This window comes from Geotrypetes seraphini, chromosome 1, assembly GCF_902459505.1.
Source record: "Geotrypetes seraphini chromosome 1, aGeoSer1.1, whole genome shotgun sequence".
Lineage (NCBI taxonomy): Eukaryota > Metazoa > Chordata > Amphibia > Gymnophiona > Dermophiidae > Geotrypetes > Geotrypetes seraphini.
Genome location: NC_047084.1, coordinates 465047635 through 465066194, shown reverse-complemented (window position 1 = coordinate 465066194; position 18560 = coordinate 465047635). Strand labels below are relative to the sequence as shown.

Genomic DNA, 18560 nt, shown 5'->3' with positions numbered 1-18560 from the left:
GCAACCAGCATTAACATTTATACAGCTGCTATATGCTCTCACATGGAATTTGCTACGGCGGGCTATTGCATCAGTTATTCAATAACTGATGTGATAGCCCGCCATGGCAAATTCCATGGTTTAGGTGTTTGTTACTGTACTTGCTTGACAGCTGAATAAATCTCATCTTTATGCTCTCTTGGCTGCTCCAAGGTGAGCATTTGGAAACATACATACATGTTCAAAACAGTAAGCAGACTAAATTGACATCTGACAGGGCGGATATCAAGACTCGTGTTCCTTTATACTAGATAGAGGTTCATCAAGGTAAGAACCTAATCTTCACTTCCAGCACAAAAGGAACATGAATCTTGACCAGTGGGAGATACCAAAGCTGACTCCTGAGTCTAGGGCAGAGCAGATGAGCCTGCTGCTAGCACTGAGGACCCAAAATGATGTCCATTTCTGTCATCCCGTCCACGCTGTAAAATTATGTGAAAGAATGGAGAGAGGACCATGTAGCTACCCTAAAAATTTCATTAGGAGGAACAGCCTGGGATTCTGCCCATGATGCAACCACACTTCTGGTGGAATGTGCCTTCAAGGATATTGGCGGTTGTTTACCACAGCCAATGTATGCAGATGAAATAATCATGCAGATCCATCTGGGAATAGAAGCCTTAGATGCTGGTATTCCCCATTTCAGAACTGGCAAGCACAAAAAAATGTTCTAAAATATGAAAATCATTTGTCACCTCGAGAAAACGGAGAACTCTCCTCATGTCCAGTAACTCCAAAACTTTATCCCTTTTCTTTACACCTGCAGTCTAGAATGCAGGCAGTCAGACATACACCTTTGGCCAAAAAGAAGGCAACATGCGCCGAGACACCAGCCTCCATAAATCTGAGCAATAGTTCTCTACATGACAGAGCCTAAATCTCCAAAATCCTCCTTGCCAAAGCTACAGTTACCAGGAAGACCGACTTGAGTTGTCAAATCCATCAGGAATGCTTCTTGTTAAGAGCTTGTATGGGGCTTTACTGAGGGCCCATAGCATAATGGTAGGATTCCATGTTAGAAATGGTTCTCGCACGGGAGGATGCAACTGCAATACTTCCTTCAGAAACCTGGACATAACCGGATGAGAAGTCAAAGACCCTTTCTCCACTCAAACCCTAAAGCACAAGAGGCTTGCTACCTGTAACTTGAGGAAGCCAACCACCAGGCCCTTTTTGAGACCATCCTGAAGAAAATGACAGGACTGTGGAAATCAGAGCCCTAAAAGGCTCTACATTCTGTTCCACACACCAGCGCTGAAAAGTCTTCCAAGCCTTAGCAGAGGCTGTGACTGTAGTCGGCTACTTAGATCATAGGAAGGTAGCTATTACTTCCTCCGAATATCCTTTCTTCAGAGCTGTGCTCTCAAGAGCCATGCCGGAAGCCCAAATCATTCTGTACTCTCTAGGGTAACTGGACCCTGCAACAGCAGCACTGGACAAAAGTTAGAACCGCTTACCGTGGGCGACGCAGCCAATCTGGTGCTAGGAGAATCATCATCCTTTGGTGGGTTACTATTATTCAAATAATTCGGCCTAATATAGGCCATGGGGGAAATATGTACAACAGTTCCTTTACTGGCCACAGTTGAACCAAGGTGTCTATGCCGGGGCTTCCTGGCTCTACTTTGCGGCTGAAAAATCAAGAAACCTTCTTGCTGTCCAATGACATCCTTAGATCGAATGTCAGTCTCCCCCAGTGCTTTACAATTTTGTTGAAAGCACTTTGGGACAAAAGATACAGAGTCTGGCTACTAAGATAGACTGCTTATGCATTATCCACTCCAGCTACATGCGCCGTTGAAAAAGCTTGTAGATGGAATTCTGCCCAGCAAAACAGCTGGGCCTCTAGCTTAAACGGAGCACTCTTGGTGCCTCCCTGTTTGTTAATGTATGCCACCGCTGTGTTAATTACAGAGAAGACTCTGATCGCTTTGCCTTCCAGGGTCTTTTCAAGTTACTGTACTTTTGCGCTAGGTGACTGGCTCTCAGTTCCAATCTGTTGATGGAAGATCTCTGAGAGGGTAACCATCAGCCCTGAACTGGCCAAGCCTCATAACAACCTCCTCAGTCGTAGAGACTGGCATCTGTCATCAGTATCACCCAAGATGAAACATGGAGAACCAAGTCCTTCGACAGTGTCTCTGCCCGAAGCCTCCAACACAAGCTTTGACAGCTTCTGCCATCTAGTTCAACAACATGGGAGTGAATCCGTCTGCAGTGACAAGCGGAATAACAGTGCATTCTAAGAGGGCTTAAATGAGCTTTTCCCAAGACACCACTTCTATGATCGCTACCATTGACCCCAGTACCTGCATGTAGTGCCAAGCAATAGGAATTGGCATTACCAGGAACTCTAAGATCTGGGTCCTTAGCTTCAGCTTGTGAGACTCTGAAAGAAAACCATGGCCTTCTACCTTATTGCAGAGAATCCAAATACTCCAGGGATTGGGTCAGTTCCTGGTGCCTCTTTTGGAAATTGATAATCCAGCACAGGTTTTGCAGGAGCTGGACAACTTGTGTCACTGCCTTGTGTCCTTCAGTCTTGTACAGAACCCTGATTAATCCATCATCCAAGTACTTGAATCTCTGCCTTGCGCAGATGCGCTCCTGCTACCATCATCACCTTGGTAAAGGTGCAAAATGCTGTTATCAAACTAAACGGTAGTGTTGAGAATTGAAAATGCTTTTCCAGCACATAGAACCTCAGAAAAATTCTGCATTCTGGGAATATAGGGATATGTAAGTAAGCCTCCATCAGATCCAGCGAAGCTACGAATTACCCAAGTAGCAACAAGGCAATGACTGAGCACACGGTCTCTCTCCAGAACCTAGGCACATTTAGTGCTGCATTGACAGACTTCAGATCCAGGATTGGGTCTCAAGTCATCCGAGTCTTTCTTTGGCACATGAAGTATATGGAGTATCTGCCTGAGCTCGATTCTGCATCTGGCCCAGATTCTACAGCTTGAATATCCAGAAGCCGTTTTACTGTTGCTTGGACTTTGTCCGCTTTCTCTGGAGTTCCGGCTGGAGACTCCAAAAAGAAATCCCGAGGATGAAAGAATTCGTGCTTGTAGCCCTCTCAAATAACGTCAATGACCCATTTGTCTGAACAAATCTTCATCTAGGCTCAGACTTCAGCCTAGCGTCACTGGGACATCTTAGAAGTGGCTGCTGAGTGTCAGCATAGCTACGGAACCTGGTTGTCTGAGTTCTTCCAGAGCGCCCAAACCTCTCTCTAGATCCATGAAATGATTTCTGAGCAAAGGTGCCTGCTGATGACTGGCGAGACTAACTACAAAAGGAACCACAACTTGACTCCCCTGGGACACATGGTCTACTGTCTGGTAATGACTTAGGACAACAATCTGCCACACTGGCCATAAGGTCGTCCAACCCTTTGTCAAAGAGCATTTGTCCTTTGAAAGTAAGCCTGCTCAAAGTAGCTTTAGAAGCAGAATCTCCTGCCCACTGTCAGATCCAGAGCATTCTGCCGGCAGAGATAGAATAAGCAGACACTTTGCTCATGACCCTAAAAATGTCAGAGCGTCTGCTACATAATCAACCCTCAAAAGTACCACTTGGAGGCATGCGTTCTCCTCCAAAGCAGGAACCTAATGCAGCATCTCATGGCAGGTGTGCACCACAAAGGAAACTGCCATCACCACTTTAAGTCCCAAAGCTAGAGCTTCAAACCATCTTTTGGGGACTAAGTCCACTCTGCTATCCTGTACATCCTTTAGAATTACTCCATCTTCACTAAGAAATGACATGAATTTTGTAACTTGCGCTACCAGTGAATCCACCTTAGGTGATATGAATAACTGCTGGATCTCAGGAGCCATCGGGTACAATTCCATCAAGGCTCTGGCAACCCTTAAAGGGTTTTTTGGTGCCTCCCAATGCTCTGTTAGCATCATGGTGATTTCTGGATATGAAGGAAAAATGTGGACTGGGTCTTAGGGCTATTCATAAAGGAAATTTGAGCCAGGGAGTATGCAAAATTTAACACTCTCAGAGATACTTTAATGACTTCCATTAAATCTGCTAGTTTAACACAGTCTGCACACCACTGGGTCCTCTCCCTGGTCCAGGACTACCACAGATTCTTGCAACCTGGAATCTTCTAAACCTGACAACTCACTTTATGGGAGTAAAGGAAATGATCCTGACCCCCCCCCCCCCCCCCAGTAATTCTGGTCCTTTTCTGACTGGATCTCTGGTTCCCACTGAGTAACCTTTCCATGATGGACCAGTGCTCTGGATGGAGGGACTTGGCCTGAAGGTCCCGGAGTAGCCCTGCATGTGATGTTGCTTCTTCTTCTACAAAGCTTCTAAGAGGCTGGTAGACCCACCCCGGGAGGTGCAAAGGGGCCGACACAGGGGAGTTGTAGGGGTATTTTGTGCTGGTTTTGACTCACAATTAGGAGCGCGGGAGGGGGAATCTGCTGCTGCACCCGCAAAGGGGGGAGGGGGTTGCTTGGACTGCTGGAGCTGAACGGGAGACAGTTGCTAAATCTGGGGATTAGGGGAGAAGGGAAAGAGCTGCTGGGGCCCATATGGTGGGTGGAGTGGAGCTAGAGGGAAAGGAGAGGTGCCAGACCCACACCTAGGCACTGAAGAGAGGGGATAGAGGTGTTGGACCAATGTAAAGGGGACTAGAGGGAAGGGATAGAGGTGCAGGACTTGCAGGGAGGAAGAGAGAAAAGGGAAGGGAAAGAGAAAAGCTGAACCAAGAGAATGAAGAAAGAATGAGTGAAATATTGAACAGAGGGAGGGAGGAAAAAGAGAGTGTGAGAGACACACTGGTGTAAGGGAGTAAGAAAGGTGAGAAGCTGGACACAGGGAGATATACAAAAGGAGGGGAGATGGTAGGCATGGATGGGAGCATAGGAACAGGGACAATAGGGGAATGCTACATGGGGTGGTATATGGACACAGAGGGGTAATGTTAGACATGGGAGGGTATACAGACAGAGAGAGAAGATGGCTAGACATGGGGGAGAATAAGAATGCAGAAGGAAGATGCTGGACAGGGGGGGGCATAGTGATATAGAGGAGTGATGCTATATACAGGGGGAGGGAATCATAGAATGATGACATGATGAAGGCAAGGAGATGGGCACAGGGAAAATACTAGAAAGGGATGTATAGGAGACATAGAGAAGGGGGATGCTGAACATGGAGAACAATATATACATAGAGAGAGAAGATGGATGGTGAGCATGAAAAAATATCAAATTGTCAGGAGACCCTGGCAAGTGAGTTAAGAGAAGACGAAATAAAACAGAGACCAGCACCTGAGACCAACATGACTAAAGGTAGAAAAAAATAATTTTATTTCTATTTTGTCATTAGAATATATCAGATTTGAATTATGTATCCTGCTAGAGCTGGTGTTAGACATAACTGGGGCTGCAAAGCCCAGGCCGTGCTTCTTTAGCTTCCAGCTGGTTTAGGGTTCTCTCTGACCAGGGGGCAGTTACACTCCCCTAACACTATTCCTGTCATATGTGACTGAAGTATTCTGTTAGCATGATTTTTCTGTGTAGCATTCTGTAGTAATTTGGGTTATACAGTTTTCTTGATAGTGGAGGGGATTTGTGAAGGGGAGAAGAGTGGAGACAGGGGTTTTGTTGATCCTTGCTCTGTATTATTTGTGTTTATAAAATGACAATTGTACAGAATACTGTTTCTTTTTATACTTTAATAAAATAAGTTCAATATAAAATCATAACTATTCGAGGCTTGTGTGGATGGGATCAAACGGTTTGCGGGGACGGGGAGGAGACAGGGACTGAGCTCATGGGGACAAGGTGGAGACGGGGACAAATTTATTTTCCCTGTGTTATTCTCTATTGTGGAGGATTACTTCTGCAAAACTTGCAGGTAAAGATAAATAACCCACTAGTTAACACTCATGTTCCTTTTGCACTGGAAAGGACCATTATATGTCCTTCCACCCCAAGTCCATTATCTCCGAGTCTAAGATCTCTCCCCCTTCCTCCACTTATTTCCCTCCCTCCGGCATCTTTCTTTTCTTTCGCTGACCCGCCTATCATCCCATAAAGCTCTCTCCATCACCTCCCTCAGGGTACCTTAAGATCAAGCCTTTTGTTTTGACAGTGATAGCAATACACTGCCTGCAGCCTGCACTGGAGCTTTCCCTCTGACTAAACTTCCTATTTTCTCAATGGCATGAAGTATCAGAGATGGATAGTCCCAATGCAAGCTGAAGTGACTATCACTGCCTCAGCAAAGACTTGATGTTACAGTACATAAGCTGGGGGAGGTTAGAGAGTTTTATGGAACTGCAAGTGGAGAAAGGAAGGTAAGGGAGAGATGCAAGGCCAAGCATGGGGGGTAGGAGGAAGAGAAATGCTGTGCATGACTGATCATGAGCCACAATTTTTTTTTTAAATTGTAACTAATAGTTAACACGTTAATTGTGATTAATATGTAGCCCTAGTATAAAAAGCGTGAAGACTTTTACAAGGCACTGTACCATTAAAATCTCTCTCTGTATAAGGGCAATTCTTCAGCTCTTTTAAATTTAATTAGCTTTAACTTGCTCACCTAGTATGACAAAATAGTACATTTCCTCTCACTCCTGTGGTTCTCCCAGTTCCATAAATATAAGCTTACTTTAAAACTAGAGTCACTCTAAGGTCCCTTGGTAGAAGCAGCACAAGATATGTTCGGTACTCGGAACACATCCCTCTGCCAAGCCACACTTCCTTTACAGAGGTTAGGAAGGAGCAAGGCTTGGGGAAGAAAAAATTCACAACTAACCCAAGTACCCTTATAATTCCATGCTGCTGCTGCTACCACCACCACCACCACTAATATTACCATCATCAGGCCTCCACATCTATGTTGTGGGGCAGAGGAAGAGATAGATGGTGAATGTTACAGGCAAATCCTGGGGCTTGGCATCAGCACCTGTCTTCTTGGAAAGAAGATCCATTAATTATTAGCCAGACAGACAGGAGGATCACTACCTTTTAATTTTGAGGGCAAGCAAGAGGGAAAATCTCCCTATTGGCATCTGTGTACTTATTTTAAGTGACCTGCATTGACCACTCTTAGGAAAAAGCATACTGCATGGCACTTATCTTCTTACTCAGTATCTGGTTTCAGTCACTGAGGTCCTTTCATGTGTGTTCCATGCAGATTGAGTCCTACCACCTCTCCTGGAAAATCAGCTTCAAGTTATTACCACTTTCAATGAGAAAAATATTTTTTGCACCTTCCTTCTGAGCAAGCACATTAATCTTCGGTTCTGCACAGCAGAAAAAAAAAAAAAAGGTAAATTAATAGCCAGGGCTTTTCAATGGAAGCTATTATTGCACATATTCCAGACTCCTGCTCCACCATCTGGTTGAAGAAGATGGCAGCTGAGATTCCCCACAGACTACTGTTCCAGTACCAAGATATCTTCCATACTCACACAGCTCTGTGAATACACTTTATAACTCATTTTTAATTGTGAAGAATTAATGTTAAGGGCATATATATAGTCCACATCTATCTCACACAACTCCCATCCTCTTTCCCCTGCCCCATAATCTACTTATAAAAAGAACTTCTCTTGTGTGTTATAAGAAAATGTCCTGAAAATTCAGTTTCTGAAGGTAGAGTGTTGAGATTTCTCCTCCTCTTCAGGTCTGAAAGCTGCAAGGGCTGAGGATTTATGACAACAATTTGGAGAGCAGAATCCCAAAGTTCTCAGCTCCCCTGAGCCCTCCAATTCTTCCAAGTGTACAAATACCACCTTACTGATACTGTCTGTAATTGCCGTAGCCAGGTGGTGGGGTGCCATCCTGTGGGGGGAACTGACTTGGGTCCTCGAAGGGGCTTGCTACAAAGCAAGAGAGAAAGAAGAGAAAGATTAGAGAAAACTGGGAAGGATTCAGAGTTGCATTCTATCACATGATGACAAAACCTGTACAGCTTAACAAGCCCTGAACCACCCCCTGAAAATACCAAGCTGCAACATTCTAAGGCAAACTGCTTTTGAGGTTGCAAAAAAAAACAAAAAAAAAAACCCAAACACACAACAAAACCAAACCAAAAATAACCTAAACTCAATCAGCCTGCACCTCCTATCAAGCCTCATTATAGTGAGGCCTACATGAACAGCAGAGAAGGCAGGATATAACAGCAATGTTGTAGCTAAAGCTGTAGGATAATGCCTCTCAAACTTTCTTGAGCCGGGGCACACTAAAGGTAGTGGCCAAGGCTCGAGGCACCCGGAAGTGCACAGACGTCACTGTGATGACATCATGCGCATGCATGACATCATCACATCAACATCCATGCATACACAGAGGCCCTCCAGACAGGCCCTGAAATGCCAGTAGGGAAGTCTAACAAATATTAACTGAGTACCCCAACCACAGACCTCCCAAGCTCATTTCTCCCTCTCCTCCACCCCATGTCCATTTCTCCCCCTCTCATCTTTCTCACTCCTCCTGTAACAATTTTCCCTCCCCCCACAGCTAATATGCTCTCTCCCCATCTACCATCTCACCCTCCCCTCCAGTGTGTAGCATCTTTCCTTTCCCTCCCCATCTGCCAGGTCCAGCAGCATCTCTTCTCCCTTCCCTGTCCCGCTGTCCAGAAGCGCCTCTTCCTCTCCCCCCTGTCCAGCAGCACCTCTTCCTCTTCCCCGTCCAGCAGTACCTCTTTCTCCCTTCCATCCTCCCCCTTCCCCATGTCCAGCAGTTTCCCTTTCTTCCTTCCATCCTCTCCCTTCCCCATGTCCAACAGTACCCCTTTCTCCCTTCCATCCTCCCCCTTTTCCCTATCCAGCAGTACCCCTTTCTCCCTTCCATCCTCTCCATTCCCCCTGTCCAGCAGTACACCTTCCCTTTCCCTCCTCCCTTGTCCAGCAGTACTTCTCCTGTCTCTAACGGTAGCTCACTGTGTGCTTTTAACTTGGTCACACAGCTGCCGCTAGGATTAATTTAGACGCAGTTTCATCCGGGAGCCTCAGGGCCGGCCTACCTCTGACAAAAGAGGAAATTGCATCATCGAAATGGGCCGGCCTAGCAAAGGCCCCGAGGCTCACAGATAAAACTGCGTCTAAATTAATCCTAGTGGCAGCTGTGTGATCAAGTTAAAAGCACACCGAGATGCCACTGCTGGTCGGGTGGGGGTGCGTGTGTGTGTGCACAGAGACCAATGTGACAGCAGCTGAAAGATGCTGCCTGTAGACATGCAGCATCGGCATGTGAACCTCTGGCCCTACAGGAGATGCCTCTCACAGCGAGAGAAGTCAGCTGGCTGGCACTTCTCTTCCTCCTCAGTGTGCCACAGCACTCTTGGAATCTCAGGATGCACACTAGTGTGCTGTGCACACAGTCTGTGATACACTGCTGTAGGAGGACCGGGAGCAGTTGCACAGGTCCAAGGTAGGACTAAGATCATATACTTACTGTAACTAAAAGAAAAAGGGGTCACAGCCCCAGAAGGTTTGGTAAGTACTGTTCAAAGTTCTTAACACATTCATTCTCTGCCCCCTTTTCTACAATGTCTGCTTTCCTACCTCTTTTCCTTGCTTCCATCTCCCCTTCTCTCTTATACAAATGTCTCTCTGTTCCTGCTGTAAACCTTGCTAGGAGGCTCTCCTCAACTTCCTCTCTCTGTCCCACACTCCCACCATCCCCATCACTCACGGTTCTGAAACTGCTGTGCTGTGTATCTGGTCAGGAGAATGCCAACACCTTCGATTAGAGCCAGAAGAATCCCTCCCATCATTGCTGAGCCCACCATAGCAAGGGGCCCACCTGAGGGGAGGAAGAGAGAGAAAGCAATGTAATTAACAAGGGGCTTCTCGGACAGGGCATCTAGTAGTCCTATCACAGCATCAACTGAGAGAAATTAGAGCTACAAGGTCAAATCTACGATGAGATTGGCCTGTCTCATAAAACTGGAGCTGGCTGATTAAACCTTAAGTGCAGTCTGGAAGATACAGCCACTACTAGACTCTGGGATACAGTAAAGTGGAGTGCTAATAGAACTGAAAAATGAACTTGCAGAGCTACTGTTAGTAATTTGTATTTTTCCTTTAAAACTAACATAGTACTGGAAGACTGGAGGGTGACCAACATGATACCGTTATCTGGGAAATTTATAGACCGGCGAGTCTGACATCGATGCCAGGCAAAATGGTAGACACTATTATAAAGAACAAAATGACAGAACATATACATAAACATGGATTAATAAGAGAAAGCCAACATGGATTTAGTCAAGGGAAATCTTGTCTCATCAATCTACTGCATTTCTTTGGAGGGGGGAATGAACATGAGGATAAAGGTGAACCAATTAATATTGTGTATTTGGATTTTCAAAAGGCATTTGACAAAGTACCTCATGAAAGACGCCTGAGAAAATTAGAAAGTCATGGGAAAGGAGGTAATGTCCTTTTATGGATTGAAAACTGGTTGAAAGACAGAAAACAGAGAGTGTGTTTAAATGATCAACATTCTCAATGGAGAAGGGTAAATAATGGGGTTCTCCAGGAGTCTGTGTTGGGACCGCTACTTTTTAACATATTTATCAATGATCCAGAGATGGGAATAACTAATGAGATAATTAAACTTGCTGATGACACAAAATTGTTAAATTGCAAGAGGACTGTGAAAAATTGCAAGAGGACCTTGTGAGACTGGGTGTCAAAATGGCAGATGACATTTAATGCGAGCAAATGCAAAGTGAACCCAAACTATAGCCAGGTTCTATTTTAGATGTCACTGCCCAGGAAAATGATCTACGTGTCATTGTTGAGGATACGTTGATACCTTTGGCTTAATGTGTGGGGGCAACTAAGAAAGCAAATAGAATGTTAGGAATTATCAAGAAAGTAATAGAAAACAAAGATAAAATGCTATCGCTCAATGGTGCAGTTGCACCTCGAATACTGTGTGCAATTCTGGTTGCCATATCTCAAAAAAAGATATAGCACAATTAAAAAAAGGTACAGAGAAGGGTCAAGAAGAGAAAAGGCTAAAGCAGCTATGGCTCTTCAGTTTGGAGAAGAGATGATTCACGGGTGATATGATAGTGGAGTGGAAAGGGTAGATATGAATCGCTTGTTCACTCTTTCCAAAAATACTAGGACTAGGGGGGATGCAATTAAGCTACTAAGTAGTATATTTAAAATAAACTGGAGAAAATATTTCTTCATACAACGTGTAATTAAACTCTGGAATTCATTGCCAGAGAATGTGGTGAAATTAGTTTGTTCAGCAGGGCTCAAAAAAGATTTGGATAATTTCCTAAAAGAGAAGTCCATAAGCTATTATCGAGATGGTTTGGGGAAATCCACTTCTAATTCCTAGGATAAGAAGCATAAAATTTGTTTTACTACTTGGGATCTAGCTAGGTACTTGGTACCTGGATTGCCATTGTTGGAAACAGGATACTGGGCTTCATGCCTTCGGTCTGTCCCAGTAAGGTAATTCTTATGTTCTTATGAATCAGGAATTACAGTACATATACACCAAGCTAACAGGAAAATAAAAACAAAAACACCTAACATACCATACTCTTGGTATCATACACACAGTGCAAGCTTTTTACTTGGCTACCTTTTCAAGGTAGCTAAATGAAAGAATTCCTTTAAAGGGGGGTAGCACTGGTCAAAATGTGCAAAATAAAAACTAATTGGGAGCAGTAACCTTTAACAAGGGGAGCTGAATAAACCCTTGAGGTGAACCCAAAATGAAAGATTAGGTTCTTACCTGGAGAATCTTATTTCTGTTAATATACACAAGAGTCTGTACATTAGGTGATCAATCCATGCTCATGAGCCTCTTGCAGGAGGGTGTCAATCACATCTTTCAGCTCCTCCTCCTTTACCAGTAGAGTAAAGCTCCCTCTTCAGTTTGTACCAAAGAAATCAAGCTCCGCTGTAATGGGAGAAAAGAGAAGATGACAGACACAAGGAACCTCCCTAGAAAACCATACATTTCTGTACTGCTCTGTAACTCATCAAAAAGAACAATACTGTAGTTATGAATTGGCAACATAGATGTATAAATGAATGAACCTGCTGTGTACAACTAGCAACACAGCTTCGAAAACTGAGCAAACACATTATTGAAATCACAATCTATTAGTAAATGTTCATCCTACTGACAGGAGAAAACTCCAGTTCCGGACTGCAGAGTTGTCCAAGGTAGAAGGTAGGCGAATATAAAATTTCACAGGGCGGGCTATATGAACTTCTGTGCACATAACAGAAACAAGATTATCCAGGTAAAAACCTAATCTTTCATTCTGTTACATATACACAGGAGTCCGTACATTAGGTGACATACCAAAGTCGTGCCAGACATCTAGAGAGGGACAAATGAGCCTGCTAGCAAGGCTGAGGACCCAAAAGTGGCATCCTCTCAAGCTGCCACGTCCACTCTATAAAGGTATGAAGAGTAAACCGAGTAATTGCTTTACAGATATTTTCAGGCAAACTGCCTAGGTCTCTGCCCATGAAGATGCCACACTTCTAGTCAAATGAGCTTGGACAGAAATAGGTAGCTGTGTGTCACAGTCAATGTATGCTGAAGAAATTGCCATTTGAATCCATTTGGTGATAAAAGCCTTGGAAGCTAGTCTGCCTAGTCTGGACTGACTAGTTAGCACAAAATAATGGTTAGAAAGGCGAGACTCAATTGTCCAGGCAGTGGACTCAATTGTTCCAGGCAGTGGAGTAAGCACAGTTACTTACCGTAACAGGTGTTATCCAGCGACAGGAGGAAGCATATTCTCACATGTGGGTGACATCATCCACGAAGCCCCGATGAGGACAGCCTGCCAAGCAATCTTGCTCGAAGAACTCTAGAAAGTTTGCGACTGCCACACTGCACATGCACGAGTGCCTTCCTGCCCGACGTAGGGCGTGCGTCTCCTCAGTTCAGGGGTGGGTTGTGAGAATATCTGCCTGCTGTCCCTGGATAACACTTGTTATGGTAAGTAACTGTGCTTTGTCCCAGGACAAGCAGGCAGCTTATTCTCACATGTGGGTGACCTACAAGCTAACCAGAATGGGATGGTGGGAGTGTTGGTGATTTAGGAGAATAAATTTTGTAATACTGCATGTCAAAGCGGCCATCCTGTCTGGAGAAAGAATCCAGACAGTATGTGATGTGAATGTATGAACCGAGGACCAAGTGGCAGCTTTGCAGATCGCCTCAATAGGATTAGATCCAAGGAAAGCTACAGAAGCTGCCATGGCTCTAACTTTGTGGGCTGTGACTCAACCCTCCAGTTGCAGCCCAGCCTGAGCATAGCAGAATGAGATACAAGCAGCCAACCAATTGGAGATTGATCTCTTGGAAACTGGATATCCCAACTTGCTTGGATTAAAGCAGACAAAAAGTTGAGAAGATCTATGTGGTTTAGTCCTTTGCAGATAGAAGGCCAAAGCATGCTTGCAGTCCAGAGTATGAAGAGCTGTTTCTCCAGGATGAGAATGAGGCTTGGGAAAAAGCACTGGAACTACAATTGATTGATTGAGATGAAATTCTGTAACAACTTTGGTAAGAATTTTGGATGAGTGTAGAGTACCACCTTGTCATGATGGAATACTGTGAAAGGAGGGTCTGCTACTAAAGCTTGTAGCTTGCTGACTCTGCGAGCAGACATGAGAGCAATGTGGAATACCACTTTCCAAGTGAGAAGCTTTGGGTGCAGCAGAAGGCTGAGGTTTCTATTGCTTCTGCTGCTGTTGTTGTGGTTTCTTAGGAGGTGCTCAAGTTTGAGGAGCTGCTCTGGGAAGATAACACTTCTGATAGGATGGAAGAGGTTGAGAAGGTTTGGTAGGAGCTGGCTTAGGCTTGGGTCTGACGATGGAAGCAAAAGATTTCCCATGCTCAACTTCTTGGTGACGGCCTCTATAGATTCATCAAAGAGGTCATTGGCTTCACAAGGAATATTGGCCAGACAATCCTGAATGTTGGGGTCCATATCAATAGTGCGAAGCCAGGCAAGGCGGCGCATCACTACTGAGAAAGCAGTGACCCTGGAGGAAAGCTCAAAGGCATCATAAGATGACTGGAGAAGGTATAATCTAAGGTATAATCTAAGTGTAGTAATGACTTGATGGAACTCTAAAAGCCTGTGCTGAGAAAGGTCTTTAATAAAACCAGGGAGTATTTCAATAAAATATTTGAAATAAGTAGTAAAGATGAAATTATAATTCAAAACTCTGGAGGCCATCATCGAATTTTGATAAAGACAACAGCCAATCTTGTCCATGGTCCTGCCCTCTCTGCCAGGAGGTACGGTAGCATAGACTCTGGAAGGATGACTCCTCTTTAAGGAAGATTCCACAAGAAGGAACTGATGAGATAGTTGAGTATTCTCAAAGCCCTTGCAATGTACAGTTCTATACCTCGATTCTAGCTTGCCTGGAACAGCAGGAATGGAGTAAGGAGTCTCCAGGTTTCGTTTGAAAGTCTGGGAAAGAAGCCTGTTAAGAGGGAGTTTCAGAGACTCCGCATTTCCTCTAAATACTCCTTAGAGTACTTAGAACCAGAGTCCAATTTAAGGTCCAGGTCCTCAGCCATTTGATGGAGGAAGGAGGAAAAAGACAAGTGATCCGCAAGAGGATGGCCTCGAGAGGGACTCGATGACCTCGAGTAAAAAACGAAGGCGAGGCCTCTTTGGAGTATTGATATTCCAGCGAATAAGCAGACTTGGACGAGGCACTGGGAGAAGCGTAACCCTCAGGGTCTGCTATCGGTGTCCTCAAATCGAGGGGTTGGAGGCCTCGAAGATCTGAAACGCCTGGATGAGGAAGGCTTTTCCCTTGAAGAGGATCTGTGCCTCGATGAGTACCTTGACCGGTGATGAGTGCTGCCTGGAAGCAGGTTGTGTTCGAGGTCGAGGACTTCGCCCTATGCCTTGAAACGGGCAATGCCGTATGTGAGGATAAAGGGCTAGAAGCTGTAGATCAAAGACGAGACCCAATAGACTCAGTTGTTTGGCTCAAGGTATCTCGAAGGACTCCCAAAGACTCAGCTCCTTGTATGGAGTGTGAAGGTTCCAGACCAGACACACGCAAAGACTGGACTTCTTGCATAGAGTGTGTAGATTCAGCTTGAGGCACAGGCAAGGACTCGACCACTTGTGAGACTGCTGAATGCCCAGGTTGGACTACAGGAAGCAGAGTTGAGGCAGGACTATATTTGCTCAGTAACTGAACAAACTCACATTCCAAAATAGTCTGGATGGTAGCCTGCAACTGTGGATCCGAGTCTGAAACTGGACCACTTGCTGAGGCTAAAGGCTCCAAGGACGAAGAGGAAGGATGCTTCAGCTTGGAGGAATGCTTCTTGGGCAGTTTGAGAACCACCGCTGGAAGTGTCTGCTGAATTATCTGACCTGAGGGAAGCTCAGGAGAAGACTTGGCAGATTTACTCGAAGTCCAGGACATTCCAAACAAGGAAGGTCTGATGAGAGTCGAGGTCGTGGAAGCAAAAGGATACCCCATGGCAGGTTTGACCGAGTTGGAGGTCGAGGTCGGAGTGGGGGGTTTCCATAGCGAAAATCTTCTCCACTTGCACTCTATGACGTTTAATGGCTCAAGGTTGAAGAATAGCACAGCTAACACACAACTCTGGGCAATGGTCAGGCCCCAAACACTTAAGGCACCAGCGGTGTGGGTCAGTGAGGGAGATTGCATGCTGGCACTGGCTACACTTCTTAAAGCCCATGACCAGCCGGGACATAGAAGGAAAAATAGCCGCAGTAAAATCAAAGCCCGCAGGTTGAAGGTGTGCGGCAAGGCCTGCTGTCACTTGACAAAAAAAACAATGAAGAATTCTACTTTTTTTTTTTTTATAAACAAAATAAAAGAAACATAGCGACACGGTAATAAAGAAATAAAACACGAGCCGCAGTGAGAGAAGGCACGAAGCAAACTAAGTTCAGCGCAGAGCGTCAAAGATGGACTTCTCAGCTCCACGAAAAACTGAGATGTGCCCTGTGCTGGGCGGGAAGGCGCATGTGCGGTGTGGCAGACTCAAAACTTCCGAGTTTCTTGAAGCAAGTCTGCCCACATCCGGGCTCCGTGGATGACGTCACCCACATGCGAGAATAGGCTGCCTGCTTGTCCTGGGATAAAGTCTGTTGTGTCGCTCCAGTAACCCCCTGAGACGTTGAATCTTTGATGAGCCAGTCGTCCAGATATGGGAAAACCTGAATACTGTGACTTCATAAAGCTGCTGCTACCACTACCAAGCACTTGGTGAAAACTCTGGGACATGATGCCAGGCCAAAAGGTATTGATAATGATGATTTTCCATCCAAAATCTGAGGAACTTGCGAGAGGCTGGATGAATGGGAATGTCTCTTTGAGATCCAGAGAGCATAACCAATCGTTGCGATCCAGAAGGGGATACAAGGATGCTAGAGGCAGCATCTGAAATTTTTCTTTGACAAGAAATTTGTTGAGAGCTCTGAGATCCAATATTGGTTGAAGACCCCCCCATCTTCTTTGGGACAAGGAAATAATGGGAATAAAACCCCATGTTCTGCTGTTCTAGAGGAACTCTCTATGGCACTGATAAGAGAGCAGAGCTTGTACTTCCTGGAGAAGAAGGGGGGGTCTGCAACGAATTGGAAGGACACTCTCTTGGAGAGTGATCTGAGGGAATTTGCAGGGAATTTGCAGGAAATGAAAAGAATACCCTCCTTTGATGATTGAGAGCACCCAGAGTTCAGAAGTGATAAGAGTTCCCATCGGTGACAAAAGTGATGAAGGCGACCTCCGATGGGAAGAGGAGCAGACAAAGGCAGAGATTGATGTTATGCTCTGGCTGAGATGGTCAAAAAGGCTGTATGGCTTTGGACACAGCTGGTGTCTGAGGCTGTTTCTTCTGTGGTGGTCTGGAATATGGTGCAGACTTGGGGGGATAAAGTCTCTGATAAGAGGCAGTAGGTTTATAGCCCTGAGAAGCAGAAGGTTTGGGCTTAGGTCGAAGTAGAGTAGCAAAAGATTTCTCATGCTCAGACAATCCTTTAGTAGCAGCCTCAATGGATTCCCCGAAAAACTCGTCTCCAAGACAAGGGATGTTTGCCAATCTGTCTTGGAGATTAGGATCCACATGCACAATTCGTAACCATGCCAGCCGTCACATGGCCACAGAAAATGCTGTGACACGTGAAGTCATCTCAAATGCATCATATGCTGCTTGTACCATATGCACTCAAAGTTGTGCGAGAGTACGGTGCATATCTTTAAATTGTGACAGCCTATGGGAAGGTAAATATTTGAAAAAATGTAGACATGGACTTGACCCAATATTTCAAATATGAGGTGAAGACAAAGTTGTAATTCAAAATCTGATTTGTCATCATAGAATTTTGATATAGTCTGTGACCAAATTTATCTATGGATCTACCTTCATGCCCAGGGGGAACTGTAGCATACACCTTAAAAGGGTTTGTTTTCTTCAGAGAAGACTCCATCACTAAAGATTGGTCGGAAAGTTGAGGTTTTTCAAACGCTTTACATTGAACCATTCTGTATTGAGATTCCATTTTGCCAGGAACTACTTGAACTGAATATGGAGTATCTAAATTTCTGTTGAAAGTATGTTTAAGAATGCAATTCATGAGCAATGTCAGTGACTCCTTTGGAGAATGCTTTAATTCCAATTCCTCCAGATACTCCTTAGTGTACTTGGAATCAGACTCCAAAAAAATGTTGAGATCTTTACTCCTTTGATGAAGGAACTTAGTAAACAAAACTGGTTCAGATGCCCTCTGTGAGGTGGAACCAGGGGAACCCCTCCACTGGAGAATCCTCTACCACCAAGTAAGAAGGTGAAGCTGCTTGAGCATACTGATAGTGGATGTCTGAATCCTCATGCATGGATGAAGAGGAATAGCACCCCTAGAGCGTTGAGGCGTGGAAGGAGCAGGTGATGCTGAATGCTTCCTCTAAGCAGAATGTACAGGGGAAAGATGCTTAGACTTGAACATCTGCTTCCCTGATTCAGAAGATCGATATTTTGAGAGACTGGATCCCTGTCTTGAATGCTGAAGCTCCGAGGAATGATGTTTCGATGAGGAAGACCCATGCCTCAATGAACATGAAGGAGAGGGTGACTGCTTCCTCAAAGATCGATGTTTAGGGGATACTGACTTTTTCCTCGACGCGGAGCGATATCTCGATGCTGATCGAGACTCTGAAGTCCAACGCTGCTTCAATGTAGGTGAAGCAAGATGCTTCGATGGAGAGTGTTGCGTCGAAGATCGATGTCTTGATGGGGGTTAATGACTGATGCCGTGATGAAGCATGGCTCGACATCAAGGCAGCGTCGATGACTCGACACCAGTCAGTGGCATGGAGGTACGCTCAGGCTGGACTGGAGTTGGAGGTATCGATATGGAAGCAAACTTGGCAAACATGTTACCAAACTCCCATCAAAAGAGATCATCGAGCATCTCTTTCAGACCATACACCGATACCGAGGGTGTAGATGTTGGTATTACAGGTGCTGCGG

The 18560-nt window shown here is 45.1% G+C and overlaps 1 protein-coding gene across 1 annotated transcript in view; it reads right to left on the bottom strand.

The window, feature by feature from the left end:
- Nucleotides 1-7502: 7502 nt before the first annotated feature.
- The window catches only part of TIMM17B (translocase of inner mitochondrial membrane 17B), a 37752-nt gene continuing 26694 nt past the window's right edge, over nucleotides 7503-18560 (bottom strand). The window contains exons 5-6 of the mRNA XM_033923743.1: nucleotides 9720-9830; nucleotides 7503-7900 (exon numbers count right to left, since the gene is read on the bottom strand). Coding sequence (XP_033779634.1) covers nucleotides 7815-7900; nucleotides 9720-9830 — 197 coding nt within the window. The 3' untranslated portion in view covers nucleotides 7503-7814. The remainder of the gene's footprint in view (nucleotides 7901-9719; nucleotides 9831-18560) is intronic.